This window comes from Excalfactoria chinensis, chromosome 3 (assembly GCF_039878825.1).
Source record: "Excalfactoria chinensis isolate bCotChi1 chromosome 3, bCotChi1.hap2, whole genome shotgun sequence".
Taxonomy (NCBI): Eukaryota; Metazoa; Chordata; class Aves; order Galliformes; family Phasianidae; genus Excalfactoria; species Excalfactoria chinensis.
Genome location: NC_092827.1, coordinates 47,410,595 through 47,434,772, shown reverse-complemented (window position 1 = coordinate 47,434,772; position 24,178 = coordinate 47,410,595). Strand labels below are relative to the sequence as shown.

The window sequence follows — 24,178 nt, the reverse complement described above, 5'->3', positions numbered from 1 at the left end:
TTTGATTCAGTGAACCACGTTTTTCAGAAGTATCTAGTAGTTATTCAGGGTCTTCGTGCTTTGTTCAGATCAACCTCAGAATTCTTGCATCCCAAATCTTACCTGCTGAGTTGCACGGTGTTTGATTAGGACATTATCTGCTGTTTAATTCAGACACTGTAGCTTCTAAATGATGCTGAAATTAGTTTCTGTCTGTAAATATGATATTGCTGTCATATTCTTTGATAAGGTTCTAGCAGCTATTTTTAAACAGTGAAGCATTAGCAAAGCTGTCAATGTATTTTCTTTGAAATATTAATTTATCTGAAGAGTACCTTTAATTTAGGACTGTTTTAAACATTAAATATATCTGTGAAAGTTTTCAGGGAAGAAAAAGCACAGAGAAACCTTTCCAGAGAGGAAAAGTTGAGAGCCATTTAGTTTCCAGAACTGATGTTTATATAGAGAGATTACAGGTTGAATTGAGCTGTTAAATTTCTACTGCTATTCCCAAACGTACAATAGACATTATATAGCAACTCTATTGCTAAAAATCTCCAAAAGATTTTTTGAACCTTAGAACCTACAAATCATATCAGAGCAATGTTTGAAATACTGTATTTTCAGGATTTATTTAAACTCAAGCAGCCATACACTGTTGTAGAGTGTTGGGGCATCCTTGTCTAATGGCTTATTATGAACCTCCTAGGGACTCAAGGGCAGACAAGGTGCTATGTGAGCTTAAAGGGATATGTTCTTAAAGGGCTGTGGTTTTTTCCCTCACCTCATGTGCAGTTTAGATGTCATTTGCAACTACTGTGTACTGATAGTTTACTTCAAAAGAATGCTTATTGAAGCCTGAGGAAAAGACATCACTATGTGCTAAAAGAGAAAAAAGACTGCTTTTTCTGTTTCACTGAACTACATCTATGCTGGCTGCCAGATGCTCATTCCTAGCTTGAATTGAAAAGTGATCCCTTTATCCTGTATAGATAAGAAAATAATCCGATCATATTTGTTTAAATATTTGGTGTTTTTTAATAATAATAATAATAATAAAAATAAAAATATTCACTGTTCTTTAGCATTCTTCATGAGCAGATAAAATAAAACACTGTTCATTCATGTCAGAAAAGCAGACCTTGTAGAGTCATATTCACTTTTTGAGAATGAAGACCAGGACATAACTGTCTTCAAATAATTCCACAGAATAACTACAAACAGGAAAGGGTGCTTCACAGTTCTCCACAGCTATCAAATGAATTTGTTAGCTATGGAGTTTAGACCATATAAAGATAAGCAACAGCAGATGAAGTTGCTTTAAACTAGCTTTAGGATCACCCAAGAAAAGTAGAGGTCACAATCCTCAATAAAGAATGAAATACATACCTCTTTCTAAGCAGTGAGACATTCCAAGCACTCCAAAGAAAGCACCCTCCAAAAAAAAAAAAAAAAAAGATGCTTCTAGTGTGGCTACTAGCTCTTAAATGAGGTTAGGAAAGGGAAGACTTCCAGTAACAAACGTGAATTGTTTCCACCTGCACTGGGCTGGCTTTTCCCCTTCTCCAGGTGCTCAATTATTGGTTCGGGCTGTGACCTGACAGTTCCCACAAAGCCTATTGCAAAAAAAAAGCCACTGTCTAGAGTTGTCAGACTTACCCAATGCTCTTGGAGCTCTGAGTAAGTGGATCAACTGTGCAAACCTCTCAAGAAGACCTGGATATAAAATGGGTCTTCAGCAACTCCTGAAAAGTATTCTGAGATTTGGCACCATTATGCAAGAAGCACTGGATTGTGAAGTCTCATCTCCTGTAGAGAGTCCCCATAGTCTATTAGAAGTTAATTGTTGCTTTACACTGCAGTAGAAGTGAATTTCTTACTTCTGTGTATCATGCAGTTTAGTCACCAATACCGATAGTTGCATTGTCTTTGACTGCATTTCTATTCAAGCTTACTAAAACAACCATGCTTTCCTTTGTAAATTATGTATGTCTTAATGATGCTAGTTTGCTTCCAAGAAGTTTAGGCATCATTCTCATGACATACATATATACCTTCTCAGTTGCAAGATTCCAGATGTGAAGCTTTAAAGGGAAAATAACCTAAAGCTCTGGAGATTATGCGTCCCAGGCTGATTGGCAAAGATGTGTTCAGGATAATGTTTGTATGATGTCTAGAAGTGATATTTGAAATAACTTTTTCCAGAAATTCCTATTCATAATTCACCTGAAAAACAGAACCACTAATCAGGTAGTAAAAATACCAGAGAGATTTTGTTGCTTTCATAGTTGTTTTTAAGAAAAAAATAATTACTATGAAAACTCATCGTAATATAAACTTCCTTCCCTAGCCACACATATTGCCTTTTAATTTAAAAGTTGAAACAAAGACGTGTGCAAAGCAAAAACAAATAATGCAAAAAGCTCACTAGTTTTAATTACCCTAATATAATGAATTGTTGAAGTATATATTACTTTTTAATTGATTAGTTATCTACAGCTTGTGACTTACAGCAAACAACTACATTTTGGGATTTCAGAAGTCAGGATAAGTTATGCCTTCTATGAGATCAACCAATTATTCAGTTGTTTTTTGTTTTGTTTTGTTTTTTTTATCTAGGTAATTTATTTAATTCTAGTGTGATGTGTCTAGATGTAAATGTTACATGCCATCAGACAATCCCTATAGGTCCTACTAAATCTTCTCTAGACAATTTTCTGTAAGTCATTTAATCTTACATGCGTAAGTGTTGTACTAGCAATCTAAGTTTCGGCATCCTGGCTTGAAGAGAAGAATAAAAGCATTTGTATTTTTTATTATCATATGTTATTTGAATCAGCTATTGATAATTTTTCTGCTCTCATATATATATATGTATATATATATATAATTATTTTTTTGAGAGCAGAAAAATTATATATATATATATATATAATATACAAGTATATATATATATATAAATCAAGATCTTCATAGAAAGGCTGGCCAGATTTTTACACAAAATTTACTATGTATTTTGTATTTCAAAAAATGGAAAAAACACATTAATTCTTTTAACATAAATTATGTCTTGAGAATATATTAAAGTATGTTGTCCTAATAAATAATGGCTTGTATGGAAAAAAGGAAAGAATGAGCTTGAGGGCTTTATTTAGATCCTGTCTGTTATTGTAAATGGTGCTGCCAATTTATTTATTTATTTTTTATATCCTCCAGCTACAGAAGATTATTGTGATAAATGATTCATATCACTGCAATATACACCTTTTAAGATTTCCATATCTGGCAACCTATGGGCACTTTTTTAAGGCTTCAATTGGCTCCTTAGCCAGATAACGTGTCTGAAAGCTGCTTCATGATTAATTTCATCTAAATGTGGTAATTATCATACTTTGAAGTAATGCCTGCAAAACATGCTTTCATAGAGAGTTAGTGGAAGCTGAGGATTAACCTAGAAACATTTCAGTTCATAGCAGCATATTACCCAAAACGGAATGTGTTTTCCCTTGAATTTTTGAAGAGTTTTTATTAGAATACTTGGCAGTCACTTGCATTATTTTATCTCACATCAGCTATTTCACAGCAATTTAGAGAGCTGTGAAATTGAAATAAGTTTATATTGTGATCAATAATACAAATCACGGTTTTGAAAGCTGCTTGTTTTGGCAGCTTCTGCCCTGAAGTATTTCTTGTTTTAGTATTTAAAAGCAAAATTGATTTATCACTCATATGTTGTGGTCAGAAGCATTATCCTGTTTATATTCCAGGCACCCTGTTCCTTAGAGAGGATGTTATTTGAGCATCCAGGGAAGTACCCTCTACTTCTATTACATTCATCTCTTCTTCCTATCTTAGCAGGGATCTTCCAGACTGAACTGGAGAGTCATCTCAGATTCTTTCTCTCACTTTAGATTTAAATCTTTGGTTTGTTATGACATGTGGGAAGTGCATGGCAACTAGTTTTGGCTAGGTACTCAGCAGAGCCTTCCAAACGAGGTGTCACAGTGTCAACAGTGGTAGGAAGACTAATGTTTTTAATTGCTCAGCTCTGTTCTTCCCTTGCATTTCTAAAACCTGAGAATGTGTGTGTGGAGTGCAACCATGGCTCAGTTTGTACATGGAAGCCATAGTAATTCAACCATATATTGAATCTCACTATACTGAAACTGAAAAAATATACACCTTCACACAGGTTTGTTACATTTACTCTTGCATTTAAATTAGTACAACATCACCATGAAACAGAAAAGTTTCACTGTATCATCTAAATGCACTTCGCAGCACTGAAGCATGCACTGAAATTTTCTGTTCACCTGCATAATTTTTACCTACATATGTTCTAATGCATATGTTTGTCTTTTTCTTTTCTTCTGACAGATAAAAAAGAAGCTGCTGTGGCCAAAGAACTCAGAAGTAAGATGCTACTTGTGCATTAGGTTATGATCTCTTTTACATGCCATACAGTATCAAACCGCATATTTCAAAAATCCACAATAATAGATATTGAATTGTAGAAATCACAAATAATGTAGTAGCTACGTCATTTATAAGTGAAAAATTGCATGTTTAGTTTTCAGTTGCCTCCTGCTATCTAAATCCATTCTTATGCTACTTCTATTTCTACATTTCTCCTTGTGACTGACAGTCCTGCCTTCTTCTCCTTTCTATCATTGTCTTTGAAAACAAAGATTTTATGAGGAAGGAAATGTCAAATGACTTCTCAGCTGAACATACTCTCAGTGGCAGCAAATTTAGTAAATGGGCTGATAAGACTGAGAGTCTGGTGTGCCAAAGGATCATCATGTTTATCTTCATAAATGCAAAACCACAGTCCTGCTTGCCTATCTAGTTACTACAGATACAGAAAGGGAAATTCTATAGCAGAAGAGAGGTAGGGGCTGGGCTCTTCTGCAAAAAGAACAGAATTGCTCTGGGAAAATTACACTATTAACAAGGGTACAGTTAGAACTTTTTCTTCTCCAAAACTGTAAGCCTCAATACAGTTATAATAGTATGACATACACTGGTACACAGACAAGATTTAATCTGCTCATATGTCTGCTCTGCAACTGTGGGACTTTGGAAGATCATACAAGTTCATGATTAAAGAATGTACTAACTCAAGATGCTATATATAATACTTCATACAATATCTCCAGTTTGTTTGGCAGAATAATCCCCTAGCATTCTCATTTTCAGCTGATTTTTTTTCATATAAATAGGCAAAATCCTAGCACTAAAATAATTTGTAAGTTATGAACTAAAGTGCATATGCTTCAAATAATAAAAAGAGTTGCAAAGTTTTGGTACATTTGTTTCAACACTACTGAAAATTTAAAAAAGAAATATTCTCAACTCAGTGTTGAGAAAAAGAATACTCCAAAACAAAGTATTTCAAAAGTAAATTAATAATAATAATAATAAAATTAAAGTGACAGAACACAAAGAATATAACTTAATTTGTTTCATAGATGTTATGAAACCAGAATTAAGTCTTGCTGGCCAGAAAGTTCTAGCTGAGAGCTCAGAAGGAATAGATGCAGGAGTCCTGCAGTTCTGTATGAAATCCACCTAGCCAATTGTGCAACATGTATGCTGCATCTTCTGTTTCTTCTGCAGGAACAGATACTCAGGAAAGTAATCCTTAGGAGAATTCTTCAAGGTTTTCTACATATTTCTCTGAAGGAGGAGTGAGCACCCCTACTAGTTGCAACACTATGGTAGTGAATAAGTGAGGATGCAATTATCTGCCGCAGACTTTAATATGGATGGAAACAAAACAATCTCACACATGCAAGACTAAATTTTGTTTTCATTTTGTTACACAAGGCAATCTGATGCATCTTCTATGAAGTTCTCAAAAGACTGGAGGGGAATAACTCAAAATTGAATTCCTGATTTAACCACATTCCTTTTCTTGATAATAACTCTTGACAGAGGTGAAGGATTAACTTAACATTTTTTTGACATACTGTAATTCAGATTGTGATTGAAATGATTAATTATTTTCTCTCACAATATAAAAATTTTAAGTTAGAGGATCTTCTATTTGATATAAATATCTGGAGTTAACTTATAGAAAATTGTTATTTTATCCTGGTTTCTGTACAGTCTGTTTTATCAGTTCCTGAGGATAAATGAATTAACTAAACACCACTAAAGACTAAAAAAATCTAGAAGGCATGTTAGGTTCTTCTACTCAGGGTTAAGATTCTTCATGTCTGCTTTGGGAATTTATGTGCTATGCTCCCTGCTTGGGCCTTCATTCCACGAGAAAATGTTCTACCTCAACAAAGAGAAGATAATGCAAATCTTTCATGAGAACAACAAAAAAAGCACCAGCTAAGTAACCCTGCTTCCCTATTATGAGAACCAGGCAGTTACTCTTTCAAATGCAATACCAAACCACATGGAATTGTTCCCTCATGTTCCTCATTGTTGCTGTCGTTTTTCCATCAGGAAGAGATTCAGTTTAGGGGAATGAATAGCACTTTGAGTAGCTGTGGGAACCTAGGAGCCACTCTTTATCTGCCACTGTGCCAACTGCAGGTACTCATCCAGCTGCTGCAGGCTGGTTTAGAAGCCACTGCTCTCACAGCTGCAAGATCAGATGTGGAAGCCGTCAGCTTCCAGCAGCTGCCTGAGTGGGAAGGGCAGGCCCAAAGACTTAGGTAGCTGTCACTCTGTGCTTAGCCAGTGGATATGGAATAATTCAGTAAAACCAGATAAACGAAGGGATTCAGTGTCTTATGACAAGAGTTTAATACTCCTGGCTATTCTGTTGATGCTTTTGAGTTACTTGAAAGCAGCTCTGCTTCCTTCTCTTTGGGTAATCTCTTTGTCTGACTCTTCAGTGAAGAAATTTCTACAGGCTGTATGTACCTCACTGGAAGCTTTTCCTCACCTTTCTGTTTTTTTTTGATATAGCACTTTGTAGTAATTGTTTTAATTTTTTTGTTTGGTTGGTTGGTTTGTTTTTCAGAGCCAGCAAAAGCCCCTGCAGTTTCTCCAGCCACCAAAAAAGCAGCAGCACCAGCACCAGGTAAAGGTGCAAAATCCTCATATTTCTTGTGCTTATATTTGAACAGTTTATTGCATAATAGCACCATCTGCTGGATTATACAAAAGACACTGTTTGGTTTAATTGGATTTATTCTTTGTTTTTGTTGGTTGGTTTTGGTTTGGTTTGGTTTTTGTCAGTTTGATCTAAATTATTGTGATAGTCCTGGAAAAGCACTGTCTCCCTGGCCTGTCCACTCTCCCTGCTTCTTCTTGCCTCTAGCAGTTCTCACTGTAAGTTGCTTTATGGATCTATGTCAATCTGTGTTTTTTTGTTTTTTTTTTTTTTGTTTTGTTTTGTTTTGTTTTGTTTTGTTTTGTTTGTTTGTTTTGTTTGTTTTAACGACAGTTCTCTAACTATCTTCCTCTAGTTCCAACTTTTCCATTAATCTACTTCACACATTTATCAAATAAGGGAGTGATAACTTGCATTGGTAGAAGAGACCGGGAACTGGACAAGGGTCAATGCCAGCCAGTAATGCTTTATATTGTCTCTATCTCAAAATGACTTGCAGACTTGAAATGCAGCTGATACAGACTAGCTTAGGATATATCACACAGCAGTTAATTGTGTGGAGCTGACCTAAGCAGTGCTTTTTCCTCACAGATGCTCCCAGTCCCTGCCTGCTGTGTGTGTTTTATGCCATGTTCTGTTGTGCTAGCACAACTGGATAAATAGTGTAAACTACATCATTGCCATGGGATAGTTAAAAAAATGACTTAAAAATGTATGTGTGGCACAGGGTATCCTGTCTGGATCATTTTACTAAGTCTGACTCCACAAACATTTGTGTCCATGATAATTTCTTAAAGCAGCTTTGTTGCCACAGTTTATTATATAGATGGATGCTTAGATGTCACAACACTACACCGCAGAAATCATTACATTAAAACCATATGCTTATAATTAATTTATTCCACCTGCATGCATCCAATATTTATGTTCATTTTTGAAAAATATTCCAATGAGTCTGTGCCTTGGCAAGAATGGTGATTGCAGCAATCTGCTTATGATAAGGAAAAGAGGAAATACTGGCATGCCTTATTATGGGAAAATTAAATGGGTTTGTCACTTCTGACATAATTCTAAATATCTCATCTTTCTTAAAAATGGTAAGAAGCAGTAGTTTTTTTAATTTTACTTTATTCTTTCCCTCCCCGGATATAACTGTTGTCTGAAAATTAATTTATCCCCAGGATAAATCATAGCAAATATTAAATATGCTTGTTTGGCAACATTTTAACTAGACTGCTGACTATTAGTACAGTAAATTAAATACATTACCCAATTTCATATTTCATTTTCTTCCACATATCTTATTACTTTGCAACCTGTACCCCAGAATGCCTAAAGCTGAAGGTTTATTCCTATTAACAGACTGAGAGCACAGATTGAGAGTACAGCTGGTCATCTTCAGTGCTTCTATACCACATATGTTCTTGATCTTAATATCACTGGTAAAGAAATCCTCACTTAATACACTGTGCACTATTTTTAGCTCCATATTTTTGTGTGGAGAAAGCAGAGAAAATTACTGTGGAATTTCAAAATCTATGAGAACTTTTTAGTCTAGAAACTGGTGTGTGCTATGGGAAACCAGCTTCATTGATTATCTGTTAAATGATATTCAAAATGAATGTTTTCAAATGTATTTCAAATTTCCTCTCTGAAGCTGAGATGGAAAGAGAATTTGACTTTAAAGGAAAGTGTGATAGTTTTGTGGAATCATTAAGGTTGGAAAAGTTCTCCAGGATCACTAGTCCAATCATCCCCACCATGCACTAAACCATGTCCCTCAGTACCACACCTACAAATTTCTGGAGCATCTTCTGGGATGGGTAACTCCACTACTTCCCTGTGAAAGTGCTGTTATTCTACAAGGAGAAAGAAGAGTTGAGGATTTTTCATGACATTACTCTTCCCTACCTGTGTTGTCTTGTGATATCAAAATCCAAACCCTGATGCTCTTTCCTTTTCTTTCACCATGTTCCAGCAGGACATGTCTGAGTGTGACCCCACGTCACTAAATATATGTATAGAGTTCTTCTTGGAAGAAGGGCTCAGATTTCTTTCAAATGATTTCCTACATCACTGCATAGGCATGAGACCCATCTCTGCAGGCCAGGTGTGTAGGTGTTTAGCACCTGCCATATTACACCAGTGGGGAATTTTGATTGTCTAAGTTAAGCTGGGAAGAGCTCCCAGACCACAGTGTACATATCAGACCCCAGTTATCACTAACACATGGCCAGACTAGTGGTCTGGGTGTCAGCAATGGTTCGTAGGTGCATTGCAACATTCTGTATCTGCTGGATCTGCTTGGCGCCATGAAGAGAGCAAGTACATGGCAGTGACAGGCAGAGATGGAAGTGTGTGAAACAGGCTCAAGACACATGGGGATCTCTTTGGTAAGAACAGAGAGGTTGCTGGGTTTTCTGGTAGGCATCAAGGAAACTTAAAAACACGAAGCCCCATGTGAATAGCTAGAGTCAGGAGTCTGCATCTGCCATGAAACTACCCAATGTTACACATAACATTACTGCACATTCTATTGTCACCATTGACTGTTCTTGTCCTTCATGATTTGCCTGGTTTAAAATCTAACCCAACTCTTTCCAGAGATATAAAAACTTAAGTCCTGATCACAGCTAAGAATTGCCCTGAAATGATCTTTCAGTTTTTAATTTGGTCTTACAGTGTGTTTAACAAATTCTGTACTGTCATGTAACTGCCTAATTTTTGGCTTTTAATACCTAATTTGTCCTGTCTTCCTCTTCACATGCATTCAAAAAATCTTATTCATTACTCCCCCTAGGTTCATAATTTGAGCACCATTTGCCCCAGAAAATCAGTGAAATTTAGTTGGTATTCAGAAAGAATAAAATAAGTATGACAGACAGGACTCAGATGTCAGCTGTATCTGGTTTCTTAAACTCACTCTGTCAGTTGTACTAGAATTATTGTTGCTTTATTATACCTCTGATTTCTTCACTATTGGTAAGAAGAAAGGAAAAGAAAAGCAAACAAACAAAAAACAACAACCAACACAAAGATATAATATAGGATTCCTTTTGAACAGCAGAAGTTTTATTTTGGTCCAGATTAGCACAATTCTTCCTCACTCTCACCATAACTTTTAGAGTACCTAAATATCTCCTCTCTGAATTGTTTGGTTTCTTTCTGGTCTTAAAGGTAGAGTCACAGGTTTGGGTATCTGCACAATAGACAGAAATTACCTGATCTCCATTTCCCACTAAACTGAAGAAGCTGGGATTTTATCTTCACCTGTTTGTCCCAGAGAGTTTCCTCTAGTCCATTAGTGAAGTCTAGCAGCTGACTGCTCCTTGTCTGCAAGGAATGCATCATATCCTCAGCAGTTAATACCTTGCTGCTATAGTAGTCTGCCACTCAATCATTTCTTAATATTCATAGAAATCTATTAGGTGGATGTCAATAAATTCCACAGATTCTTCCAGCCTACTAAGATTTTCATCCCCTCTCAAGTCTATTGCAGACCAAGAGGTCTTATATTGTACATTGGATCATGTAAGCTGGGTTATTATCCAGCTCTTAATGGTAATGGAAAAAATGAATTATTGACTTATATCACAATGAGGGAAGAATTTTTCAATATTAGAAGATTTTACTCTACTATTTTGGATTCTTTGCATTTATTTAAATGGAGCATGAAATAGTTTATCTTACACTAGGTGTTCTAATCTGAAATCCAGTTTTTGTCCCTCCATTTTTAAAAAACTTGAGTGAGTTACCTAGAATAGTGTTAAAATAATTTCCTCAAAGTCCGCTCACACTATAGTTAACCGTGAAGAAAAGTATACTTAAAAATGCATCTTTGTTTCTTTGACTATTCAAAGATATTATTAAATACCACAGTGCAGAAATATACTAAGGTAGCATTACTGCAAGAGTAAGGCAGGGGGAGCAAGTAAGCTACAAAAAAAGAAGTGACTTGGTACTTTAGTACACTGAAGTAACAGTGATGGAAAGTATCAAAATTAAATACTATTAAAATACAAATGAGAATTAAAAGGATTAGATGGAAAAGATTTTTATGGAAAACGGCATTTTAAGGGGGTTTGTTCTGTGGCTGGCAAGATTTCATAGCCCTGAGTTTGTTTTTTGATTAATTCCTCTTTCATCATGAATTGGACCCAATTTCAAAGCACTTAGCATATCTTTCAGTCTCTCTTAAGTCACGTGTTCAAGTTGTTTTGAATCCAGACTATCACATACACTGTGTATACAATTACCTTATCAGACATTCATCCTTGGTAATTGGTACACCTTCATTTTTTTAGAAAGGGGATAAATGTGCCTCCCCTTGCCTGTTGAGGCCATAAGAAAAATAAAACTTTATATTTAGAGATGGGGTGTAGTCAAAAGAGGTAAGATTGAGAAGAGTTTTATAACACTTATGATTATAATATATATTTGATTATATTACTTACAGAGTTCATGTTTTTGAATTCTGCAGTGCTTTGTTAGTAAGGATAAATAATATACTTCACTGTGACGTTTTGTAGGTATAAATTATTTATGTCATACAGTTCTACATCAACTACAGATACGAATGTCTCTGTATCAACATGTTGCGGTGTAGTATCAGAAGTACAAAACATGCTATTACCAATGTTCAGCGCTAGCTCATTCTGCAGTACTACAAATAATGCAATGAGTTTTCCCTCATATGACAGCTTCTTGGAGTTTTATACATTTCAGAACTATTAGTTGCTGATGTTATTTCAGACATGCTCTAGAAAGCTCCCAGCACTTTACTGGCTGTCAGAGCTGAACACTTCTCACACCTTCTGTTGATGTCTTCCTGCATGATTCTGTCTCTTTAGGTACCCCTTAAAAAAGATTCATGACCTAGTTAAGGTAGTCATACAAGCCTTTCAATATATTTAACCACTTGCACATCTTTTGACTCATACTTTGAGAACAAATGCACAAAATCTTTCAGTCACTGCCTCCTTCTACCCTTTTCTTATGACAGTCAGCATCAGTACTGAGCTCTAAAACAGCTTCTGTTCTAAGTTTGGTAGCTTTCACATACATTTATTCCTTTAGGAACTTGGTGCATTACATTTTAGGATCTAGTAGGATTTTTTTGTTGTTGTTGTTTTGATTTTTTTTTAATCAATTTACTTATCTAAACTGCATATCATGTTTACCTAGAAACAGGTAAAATCTGGAACTACAATTTATTGCAATTGTCCTTCTTTTCTGAAATGTTCTTTAATTTTCAGTGGCTTATAGGTATTGAAGATATCATTGCCTTGTCAAAAGGAGATGCATTATAAACAAGTTGAAGCATGAGCAGACTTAGCATTATCCAAATTATGGCCACTTGCTATAGTATCCTGAGTCTTTAGACTTTTTACCTTGAAGTGAGAGAAGGTTAGGCAAAACTGAATTGCTTCATCCTGCTGTAGTCTAAGAGCATGCACACACCTATTGCGACTGATCCACAGGTGCGGTAATTTGTCCTCCTTTGAGAAGTTCACCTTGAGTAATATAGAGATAATGCCCTGAAATTGCTTGTGGTTCAAACAGATGCAAGATTTTTCTTAATGTAATACAGTGTCCCTGTAACTACTGGGGATTGATTGGAAATACTTATGCCTGAACGGCTTAGTCAGCTTAGTCCTCAAAAGGATGGAAGGACACCTCAGATCGCTATTTAAAAGGAAATACAGTTTAAGGTTTATCATAGGTAAAGATCTAGTGGCAGATGCTAGCTTTTTGTCTATGATTAAAGAATCACATCATGTTTTTAAATTACCTTTTTGCCAGCTGAGCATCAAGCTGAATGCCCATGCCAGAACTCCTGAGACTAGAAAGACAACAATTTGTTCAATTTGTTCCTAAAACAAGTAGTACTACTGATGAGCTCTGAAAACTGAACTCCTCACAGCGCTTCTTTTTGTCATGCGAGTATTTCAGGGACTAAATGTGACACATCTGTTTTGATCATAGGCAGTTCTGTAGTTCAGAACTGTAGGATTAGCCTAATTTTCTTATTAAGGATTCTGAATCAGAAAGATATCTATTCAAAGGGGAAATTAGGCACTGTGTTCAATGTATACATCCAGACTATGTACTGGCTGTGCTACTTCTGGTGGGAAACTTCATACAAGACCTGCACCTTGCCATTGTCATACAACAAAAGCTCTCAGTGTTGTTTTCCTAGGAGTGACCAAATGTTCTCTTTATTTACATAAACATGCACTTCAGGAGTATTGACATGAGCAGCCTGTTTATATATGTATTATTTCAGTCCTTGTGAGACATTTTTCTCCAGCTGAGAGGGGATTTGCCAGGATAGCAGGACAAACACCAGAAATCTGCTTTATTTCCATTTACTCCTTGTGACCATTCCTTTTGATTATCCCAACATCTGCAGAAAACAGTGGTCCATTTCAGACTCAGGTGAGGAAAAGTATCTACCTCTCTTCCCAGAGACAGCTTCACCCTTAGGCTTCAGTATAACCATACTCATTTGGAACAGATATAATATGGTTCTACAAGAAAGGCCTTTAACTCTCCTGTGGGCTTCTGAGAAATACTGAGACATTTCTCAATAGTGAGAATAACTGTTCCTCTTCAGTTATCACTTTCTATTCATTAAGCAAATCTAAGTATTCAATAGAAATTCATTTCATTTACATTTTGTCTAAACCTCTTTTTTATTTCCTCCTTCCAAATATTTTTCCCAAACATTTCCCCACATTCCCCAGCTTTAAAATACAAAGGTACTGATACAGAAATCTGCAGAAAATGATCTTCCTAATCAGAAAAGCTGTTTTTTATCCCCTGAAAAATGCTAATCTATAGACAAGCGAGTGTGTGTGACATGATTTCACTAGCGGTATTTCCCTGGTGTGTTCTTATTCCACAATGAAATATATTTGTTCAGTTCATTATCTTTATCATTTGAACTGTACGATGGCAGTGATTTTTACTGTGAATTTCCCTACACTGATCCAGTCAGTGAAGCAGTAGTCAGATGTAGCAGAACAAGTAATTCTGGGGAGTTAAAAAACTTTGATTGGTGTAGGGTGAAACATTCCTGTGTGGATTATCTCAGATCTAAAAACATGATCCAGCTCATATTTCAATCTTTCAGTGAGAGAGTCTAAAGGAACCTTTTCTACATCTGGCGGTGGTTTATGCTTATAGTAGTTTAATTGAAAGGATATCTTGAAGAGCTTTATTGCTCTATCTCATTTGGTTTTAATTAGCCAACAAGCTATAAAGAACTGAGAGGGGAAATGACAGGCACATAGCCTATAAAGCAAAGATTACATGACTGTAACATCAAACTAACTTTGTGCTCTGAGGATTTAAGTATTCCAGACACTGCACAGAATATATATTTTTTCAGCTACAGAACACAATCAGAATTACAATGGTTATTTGATGTTATATATACCAGAGAATAAGAAAAGCACTTGAAATGCTATTTATTTTAAATTCTTCCTAATCAGTGCACGTCTGCAATAGAATTTTTTTAAAGAAAACTTCTTGTACATATCCAGATTAGAGTGTAACATCCACACATGTGCATATATAGATTTACAGATCAGAATAGAATGTCAATTCTGATCTCCTGGGGGATGGCAGAGGGCCACCGTTTCTGACTGTCCATCCTGTTACTGAAGATGAAAGTATGCCACAGCAAATATGCCAGCCTGGATGCTTTTCAGCACTGTTGGCACTTTAGGAAAGGGTCTGGTTTAGGGAAAACTGAGGATGCAAGTTCAGTTTCTCTGCTGTCTCCCACTTGCTTATGGGGTGTCTAGAACCAAAAAAAAGCCCTTATATGGCTTTAAGAGAAGTTTATACATAACTTTGCCAGTTTTCATGAAAGAGAAAAGCCGTTTCTTGAAATCTTCTTTCTTAAGATGATAAAATACCAAACTAAATCAAATCTCTATTGCACACGTTAGAAGAATAATATACTACTTGCAGAATCTTCCTGAATGAAAATATCTTGTAAATTCCTTTACACACGAGCACACACACATACACACACGCACACAGAAAAAACTTTATAGAGAAAAATAATGACAAGTACCATGGCCAATGCATAATATGCTTAGAGTTGACAATATCATTAGTTTTGTCATACTACCTACCTGTTAGCAAAATAAATGGATAAAATTGAAACCAAGTAATAATAATATGAGGCCAAAAAGGAAAGATTGAGATGTGAAGTTTATGGCTTATGCAATTAAATATTTAATGTCATATAATATATAGTATATATAATTCCAGAGGAAGAACCACTTGAAATATCATATCATCTTCTATTCCATAGAAGTGCTGCTAAGCATGCAGTTTTGTTAGTTATTGACTTCTTTTCTAATGTACTTTGTGATAATGCGCTTCTTTGCAAGGGCTTTTGGAAGTAACACTTATATAAAGAAGTTCTTTGGAACTTCCTTAATGTTTACAGTTTGAAAAACAGGAAACAAAGCTAAAAAACTGAAAAATGTTATACTTTGCAAAAAAAAATTGCCAAGGTTTGCTAATGTCATTCTGTTTTCTGATCTTCTAAAGTCCAACAGCCAGAGGGAAAAATAATTGCTTCTGAATCACTAAAGTAGAAGCACATTGCTTTTAGTTTTCAGGAAGCACTCCTAAGCAAAAGAAAAACAGAAAACCCAATGGAAACAACCAAAAGTCTTCTTTCACAGAATGAGTCCTAAAATACCTGTATAGAACTGGATACCAAAGAGTTTTCTGGCTACACAAAACAAAAGCCACAGCTGTTGTTAAGATTATGCTCACTGAGTCAGCCAAAGCAGTTAGTTCCAAATTCTCACTTTTTGCTTCTTGTCTTCTTTGGCTTTTACTGGGATTGCCACCCAAGCTAGGACATCATGAGAAAAATATAAGGTTTATCCAGATAATTAACTGCTGTCCCATTCTCCCTGCACCATGTATTCATATTGCTGGAAAATCATATTCCCAGCTTGTTGCTTAGCCACAGCAACCCAAAGCATGAAATTTTTCCATTGTCTCTCATGTCATATATACAGTGTGTCTGTAAAGCACCAAAGATAATTCGATATAAGGCACATTATGTAAAAAATATACTAAAAAGTGCCTTATGTAATGATGTAGAAGCTGAGTTCCTGATTTCAGGCAACATATTGCATTTAACAACGGTTGTGTTTTTTCATAATTGGTATCAGTCTGCCTTTACAGATATCAATTATTTTCATAGCTCTGCATGATATTTATTTCTTTTAGGTGCCCACTTAACTTTTAATATTAATATCAAATATCAATATCATATTAATATTGAACATGAATTAATATTGAATGTAAATCCTATTCATATTAATATGTTATTGGTCAAAATATATTATTTTCTAATGAAATTTTTTTTTGCTTGTCCAGCTCAAGAATAAGTCGCATTTAAGGATATGCTTTATTTTATAGAGGTACAGCACAGTCACTTTGAATATGGAACTTTATACCTTGATTCTGAAGTGTTTAAGGTGCCATTATTCCTTGGCTGTATATAACAGCATTAATGCAATTAATACAAATAACTCAAATAATAACTCACATGGAGAAAACATAGCATGAATGGATAGATATCTGTATTTAGTGCAATTTAATGCCATTATTTTTTCAATTAGTCAGCTCAAATATTGTGAATGTAGAATGTCCTGTGTAGATCAAATGCTGGACACACCAAAACTTTTACTTATGCTATTTAAATAATCCACAGGCATCACATGCCAATTTTGAAAGCTGTTTTTTGATGGGTTTTTGTTGTTTTGGGGTTTTTTTTGTTTGTTTTGTTGTTGTTGTTGTTGTTGTTGTTTTGTTTGTTTTGTTTTGTTATTATAGACATTAGTCTTTAATGGTAGATGATGTTGAGTTCCTGAGAGGCAAGCTCAGTACCTCCTCCCTCTTCCTTCTGCTTGGCTGTGTACTCCTTTAAAAGGAGTTTGGATGCAAATCCTGATCATAAATGCCCTTACAGAAATTTCTAGTGGAAATTTGTAAATCCCAGACATAGTTTGCGTCAGGGTACAGGATTTAGGTGGATGAAGTTTTTCAGCTGCACATCCTAGACCTTACTTTGGTGATGAAGGCTGGTCTATAGCTGTAAAGCTGCAATGACTGGATGAGATCATAGAATCATGTTCTCCATTCTCTGTGACAAGAAGCAAGTAGCACATCACACTTGCCCATAGAGGCACATATGGCAGGTTCACAGGCCACCATGAAGTAAAACTGCATATATTTTAATTCTCACTGCTGCTAGGATTCCCTTTAGTACCTTACAGTATGAGTTAAGTCCTTTGATGTCCAATATTAGCAGTTAAACTGACTCTGTTTGCATAGTGTGAAAACCACCAGGGATAAAGAAGTAAATGATGATAACTATAAAAATTTCATTTTGATGTGCCAAACGGTAGAGAAAGGCTCATCTAACCCAAGAGACCAAAGCAATATTTACATCCAGAAGTCACTGATGACTTGAAAATTACTGTGCAGAACAACCATGTAAAACAAGAAAATGAAACTATACTTGTATTATTTTTCTTTTTCAGAACAACACAAGAAAGAAAAAATTGTGGAAACTGGTGAATATTCTCATATTTTTTTAATCTGACTTTCCAACAGTCTTACTGTTTGAATGTAATTCCTGTTATAAGTAAGTATTTGTTTCGTGTTTATTTTAACAGCCAAAACAGCAAAGAAACACGTAAAAGCACAAGGTAAGGTCTGTGAAAAACAGTAAGTTTTAGAGTCAAATGTATCGGGTTTGATTTTAAGTTCAGACAGGATTAGTTAAAGGGACAAGAGAACTGAAGCCAGTGATAATGATCTCTTGGTTTAATTGTACCTTCTTGAGCAAGTAGACTGACTCTGGAGCAGCCATGCAGACACTTGTCCTTCTGAAACTGAGATTTTATCAAACGTAGCTGAGAACAATCAGGATGAGATTGTTTTATTTCAGCTTTTTAATGACTTATATTTTCAGGGAAGAAGTAGGCCTGCTTGGAGATTAGAGCAAGCCAATAGAGAGCAAAAAACAAAATAAGTGCTTCAGTATTTGGAGAGGAAGAAGTAGGCAATGTTCTAGATTTATTTCAAATATCCACACATTTTATTGCTGTAGCCAGGTGCTCTTATTCCTGACAGGATTTTACTTCTCCAGTTTAACTAAGTTTGGAAGAACCTAATGCTTTTCAACTCCTTTCACAGCTAAGTTTAATGACTAATTCATCTGAAGATTCTATTTTATCAGATATAGATTCTAAGCAAAAATTACCTACAGTAGGCAGTCAAACTATAGAGATGGGGGAGGAAATTTCTGCTATAGCAGACAAACCTGTCACGGTTCTTCAAAATGAAGGTATCAGGAATGGAAAATGTTGTATTTCGATTAATTTGGATTTAGATACTCTAACTATGAAGAACAAACAGATGAAACTGAAAGATACAAACTCGAGCAATACTTTAGAAAATTGATTGTCATCTATATGAATATTAGAATGGTTCTTTTTCCTAAACTGTGCCTAAAGCTTTCATCAGCCTGAAAGAAAATGCTCTTAACTTCCCCAAATAACTGAAATTATCTGAAACCTGTTTTTCCTCCTTCTCTCATTATCTGAAAATGGGGAAGCTGTGAAACAGTACTATATACTTTAACTATTGACCTTAATTTCCCTTACTTTTAAGCTGCAGGTTTATTAGTCAGCTGCCATCAGACTATCCAAATAAGTAACATATGTGTGTCTCAGTTTTCCCCTCAATAAAAAATAATGAGTGAGCTACTAGACTGTTCTGTGTAAATAGGTTGCAGGTTGAGCAGAGGATGAATATATTAGGATGTCCTATTCTATTCTGTAAGACTGATCATAAGAGGATCTTTATATAATTGCAAAGTTTATTGCCTGTACTTATTATAATTATTTTTATTGTATTTAACAGCATCTGTGGAAACTCTGAAGTCCAGAAGTGAGTAAATTTTTTTGGTTTTGCAACTGAACTGGAAAAGTACTGGTGTTAACTCTGCTCTTAATGAAAAAGCCTCTTGTGACAAAGATGCTAAGAAGTGTGACTTATGTAAAATAAAGTGGACCTTTTAAATATTAATGACTCCTTCCTTGCAGTACCTCAAAGTCTCCTAAAAAACAGGTTTCTTTTTCTCAAACTGTCAATGGATTTGCAAACTCTCATTCTAAAACTCTTTCAAATTCTTTTCCTGACCTTAGATGAGACCACAAGGTTTTTGTGAGAGGAATAAAGGATAAATAATCAGTCTCCTGTAGATCCTAATACAGCGTCATATTTTTCTTTTTGTCTGTCCAGCTGTGGCACAAAAACCCACGACGGACCTCTTGTTTTCTTTACTGAGTCTAGGAAGTTTTAAAGAGAGGTTCGGGGTTTGTTTGCCTTACTTTCTTATGAGAACAGTCAACAGGGAAAGATGGGAGAGATGGGGCTGATATGGTGGCAACAGATTCTTCCCCATCATCTGATCCTTCCCTGAAGGCACAGAGTACTTGGACTGATCAAAAACCTTGGGGGTTTAAATTCAAACAGTGTTTGCATCTGACTTTTTAAATGCATAAAAGGTAAGAGTTAGCTCCAAATTGTCTTTAGGAATGTTACAGGTGTCACGTATGTCTTAAAAAGAAGTGAAAAAGATATCTTAAACTACAAAAACACTTCATCCTGAATCCCTGTACTACTGTATTTATTCCTATAAAAGACCACCTTGCTTTACAAACATTCCTCTTGAAACAATAGCATTACTTTTATTAACTGCTCCGACTTGTGAACTAGAGCTTCCAAAGCTTTCTGCCATAAGTCAAGCCAAAGAAATGCAAATTACCAGGTTTTAATACCCTGCTGTCACTCAGTTATCTACTTTGAGAGTTTATCTCTGAAGCCTCAGTGGAAGTCAGCAGAGTGCTCTTCTGTAATATGAGGAAGGGCTGCAGAATCACTTGGAGATTAATGTAAGCAAATCAAAGCTGATGCAGCATTCCCTTTATTGGATGCTTTTAAGCTCTCTTCTTCATGGACTGTATTCATAATGCTGTCATTGCCATGAAATTAATTGTATAGAGCAAAAAAGAAAACAGGCATTTAAACTTCAGTTTGTTCTCTGTATGCTCCCACCAAACAGAAGAGAAAAACTAAAGGAAGGTGAAAAAAAACCAAACATGTTGTCATAGGCCTTTTGTACATCTTGTTCCTGACTACATTTACATTTCTGTTAAGAATTGTTTTCCTTTGGTCATTTGTGAAGGTTACATACAGAATTAGTGGGGTCTTTGATACAACAGTCTTTACCTCTGTACCTGGTTGCAGTGAGTGGCCTCAAGTTTTTATGCTGAATACTGTTTTTCATACTTCTTTAGATAAGAGGCAAGCACTTGCACATGCAATTTGTCTTCATCTTATCCTCTGCATTTTGAAGGATGGAAAAGAACGCTATCTTATGAGTTCTAGAGTTAAGGGGCACTCCTCTTATACAGAGTTCACTAAGGTGTCCTTCTAAACACTGCTCTGCTATGCCTAAATGATGCTACTTGCCAGTTTCTAACAGCTATTAAAGTGCTGATGTATCTCAGCAAGTTCTTCTTTACAAACAATCACATAAGCACTGCAACATTACTGAATGCACTGATAGCCAGAATTATATTTGTAGTAATAGCTGTTATTTTTATGTTAGCCTCAACACTGCTCAAGGGTGGCAGGTTCCTTCATTATAACTGTACTTTGTCTACCTTGTCACACAGTTTTGATGATTGTAAATACCAGTTCATCTCAGAAATTAGTACTGCTCTTCTAGTTTGATCTGCAGTATCCAGAAGCTACTTTCAATTTTTATTCTATCAGTATTCTTGTTTTAAGACATTGAAAAAACCAAAGTGCTTTAGATTAGCTAATAGAATAAACAAGAATTCATTTTACTGTAGCTGAATAAAAATCCATTTTTGAAAGCATGTGAATTTATTTTCTTGCACCTCTTTTCATTATTATTTTTTAATATGTATTAAGCTTATTTCTCAAGATTTGGCTATTTCGGCAAGATTTTTAAAGCTCCATGCTCACAGTGGCAAGACTCAATGCCCAGATTCACCTAGACATGTAGGCAGAATCATAGAATTTAATTTATACCAGGAATCTATTGTTCATTTATTGCAGGGCCTAAGAAACATGGATGTTAATAGCAGAGTTCTACAATAAATGTCAAAATATTTTTCTCCCCTTTGTTTTTCTGTGTGTTCAGTGACACCAACATAAAGCTAGCTGCTTGAGAAGGAACTGAGGGTCTATGTTTTTTGTGGATACAATCAGTCATCATTTCAGCTTAGAATTAATTTTCAGGCAAACTGAAGAATAACTTCAATAAAACAGGTTAACTGATGTAACTGAGGTGCAGATGTACTGTTTACACGGAACTTGCTTTCAAACACACTCACACCACAAAACCAGCAATAAGCAAAAACAAAAAATATACAAAAAAATCTTTCTACACCTGACATTTCATTGAATCTCTGAAAAAAGTTCCCAATGGGAATAGAAGATCCTTCTTCTGACCTTCTGCCCACTTGCAGGCAGTGCAGACTGCTCATAGATGAGCAGGCTTTCTTGCGCCCAGCAACCTGATAAGGCTTCCCTGCTGCCTGGGCTACAAACTTGGACCCAGGGTGGCCAGCAGGACATCCCTGAAAGAGTAGCAAGCATGTCTGGAAGCATTTTCAATTCATTGAATTTCTCATCATAAATAACAATAACAAAAATGACCTTACTATGTACCTTGGCTAAATTCCACACATAATTTACTACCACTGAAACATTCCTCTGCTTGTCAGGTTAGAATGATAACAAGCTGAGTGGATGTTTTGAGCTGATAACTCTATAGCTGCAGAGTCTTTTCTATGCTTAAGGTAATAATCACTTGAAGCAAATTAATTTTCCAGTATACAACTTGCCATTTATACTGCTTGCTTACTCTTTGCAGCTCTTTTAAACTGGGCAATGACAGTGAAGTATTTTTTCTTAATGCCACCTTTTCATCTTTCACATGCTGTAGGAGGATACCTTTTCAAACTAAAAGCAGCTATTCTTACTCTGCATAATGTCTATAAATTACAACTACAAAAGTTTGGTTTTACGTTTGTGAGATGATGGTAGTCACAGCTAAACAAACGTGCTTACATGTTTGCAAGACTTATGAAAAACTGAATTAGTTGAAGCAAAATATGTATCGTTCTAAATAGATTGAGAAATCTAGAAGAAATCTCATACATTACAAAACTTTCCATGCAGAGTGTCAGAGTTTGCAAAGCATACCCATATCTGAGTAAGCTTCCCAGGAGAATTAAGTCTGAAGAGATTCTTTCTTGAGTCTCCTCCTGTTAGATCACTTTATCCTTATCATGGAGCTAGAAACAAGTAGCCTCTGTCCCCTGTCTCTCAAGCTGTGCAAACCAGTTTAGGAAGTGTACAAGTTAAAACTTGGAGATAGTTGTTTGGAAATGCTCCAGCATCCTGATCTTATTTACTACTGCTGCTTCCCTCTGGTATCAGTTGAGAACCAAGAGCCCTGCAGCACATGATCTGATTTTCTTCACTCATGCTCAGAAACAGCAACCTTCACAAGGGCTAAATTAGATGTCTACATCACATAGCCTGACTATGGACCCTTCTCAGTAAGATATGATAAGATATAAGGCTAAATACATGCTCGAAATTAAGAACACATGGAAATCTCTTTCTGTGTCAGGAATGCAGGCTGGAATTTTCTGCTGGTGCAGAGACAATCGTACTTGATATGCACAACAGTTTGGTCTCTTTTCCATGAAAAAAAAAAAAAGCTATAAATTCTTTTTTTGAAAAGAAATTCCATTTTTTTTTTTTTTTCTGTATATGCCGAAATATTTATTATATCAGAAACAAAGAGATCTTGTGGTTGCAAACCTCTGAAATAATCATTTGTTTCAAATTAATCTGTAAGCATTTAAGAAAAGCTTTGTCTGTTGGAGTAACGCTTTCTGACCAGCAATGTGATTTACACCTTATCTTTGCTTTGCAGCAGTACAAGAAAAAAAGGAAGAAAAGGCAACAAAGGCAGCAGAGCAAGGTAAAAAGAAAACAAAGCATGTTGGCATTATCTTTCTTTAAAAGACAGCTGCACAGAAACAAAAACCTCAGATTCAGAGAGCTGGATGACAGCAACCTTTAAATCTGTTGCTCTGAAAGGCTTGAATGGCTTTTGATAGCAGAACTTACAGATGTTTGTAGCAAGAAGGTTGGGTGGGGTATGATTTGTATGGATGAGGTATGCCCTGTAGTATCTGGGAGTAAGAACAACAGAATAAGGAGATACAAGAGCCATAAGTGTTGATGGGATGTTTTTCAGCTGGTGACTGTCTATGTACAGTTTCCCAAGTCACCCAGAGCAGAAAAACCGATAAATGGTCAACACTAAGGCTCAAGCAAACCTTCATCCATCACCACCAAGATGAGAGTGAAGATATAAAGAAAAAGGTTGGAATCTTAAAAAGTCTCGATGAAGAAACAAAGGACAGAGATAAAATAATGCAGTGGTCAAACAGCTTAGTAAGGGAAAAGACCAGTCAATGTCAGCTCCTGAAGTGCGAAAGAAGGCACAGAGCACATCAACATGAAGCTGTCAAACTTCAGAAAACACATGAGATATGCTGAGTGCTTGGTAGCTGCTTGTCCTCAGTGTTACTGCAAGGGCTCCCAGCCCAATTGCCTGGGTACCGACACCTCATTGCTTAATTGCTGGACTGACTACTTGGACACAGACTTCTTGACACTGCATAGATTTCTATGAGAGTGAGCATGCAGGTAAGGGCATTATTCCTTACCTCTCCTATAAGAACTCTCATTTCTCCATTATATACAATTGTATTTATTATTATTGTACATATTTTCGGTATTATATCCTGTATACTTGCTTCTAGTGTGTTTTTTAAAAAAAATCTCTGTATTTTATGGCAAAGATCAGAGCAGTAAAATATTAATGAGAGACCTAAAGCTGGTCAACCTTGGCTTCCTTTATATGATACATACCCTAACCTATATTGTTTTGCT

General features: G+C 35.7%; 1 protein-coding gene across 1 annotated transcript in view; it reads left to right on the top strand.

The window, feature by feature from the left end:
- TRDN (triadin) overlaps positions 1-24,178 on the top strand; it is a 169,463-nt gene that overhangs the window by 90,044 nt on the left and 55,241 nt on the right. Inside the window, exons 15-20 of the mRNA XM_072332199.1 lie at positions 4,357-4,392; positions 6,962-7,021; positions 17,641-17,673; positions 17,776-17,808; positions 19,028-19,054; positions 23,151-23,198. Of these exons, the coding sequence (XP_072188300.1) occupies positions 4,357-4,392; positions 6,962-7,021; positions 17,641-17,673; positions 17,776-17,808; positions 19,028-19,054; positions 23,151-23,198 (237 nt within the window). The remainder of the gene's footprint in view (positions 1-4,356; positions 4,393-6,961; positions 7,022-17,640; positions 17,674-17,775; positions 17,809-19,027; positions 19,055-23,150; positions 23,199-24,178) is intronic.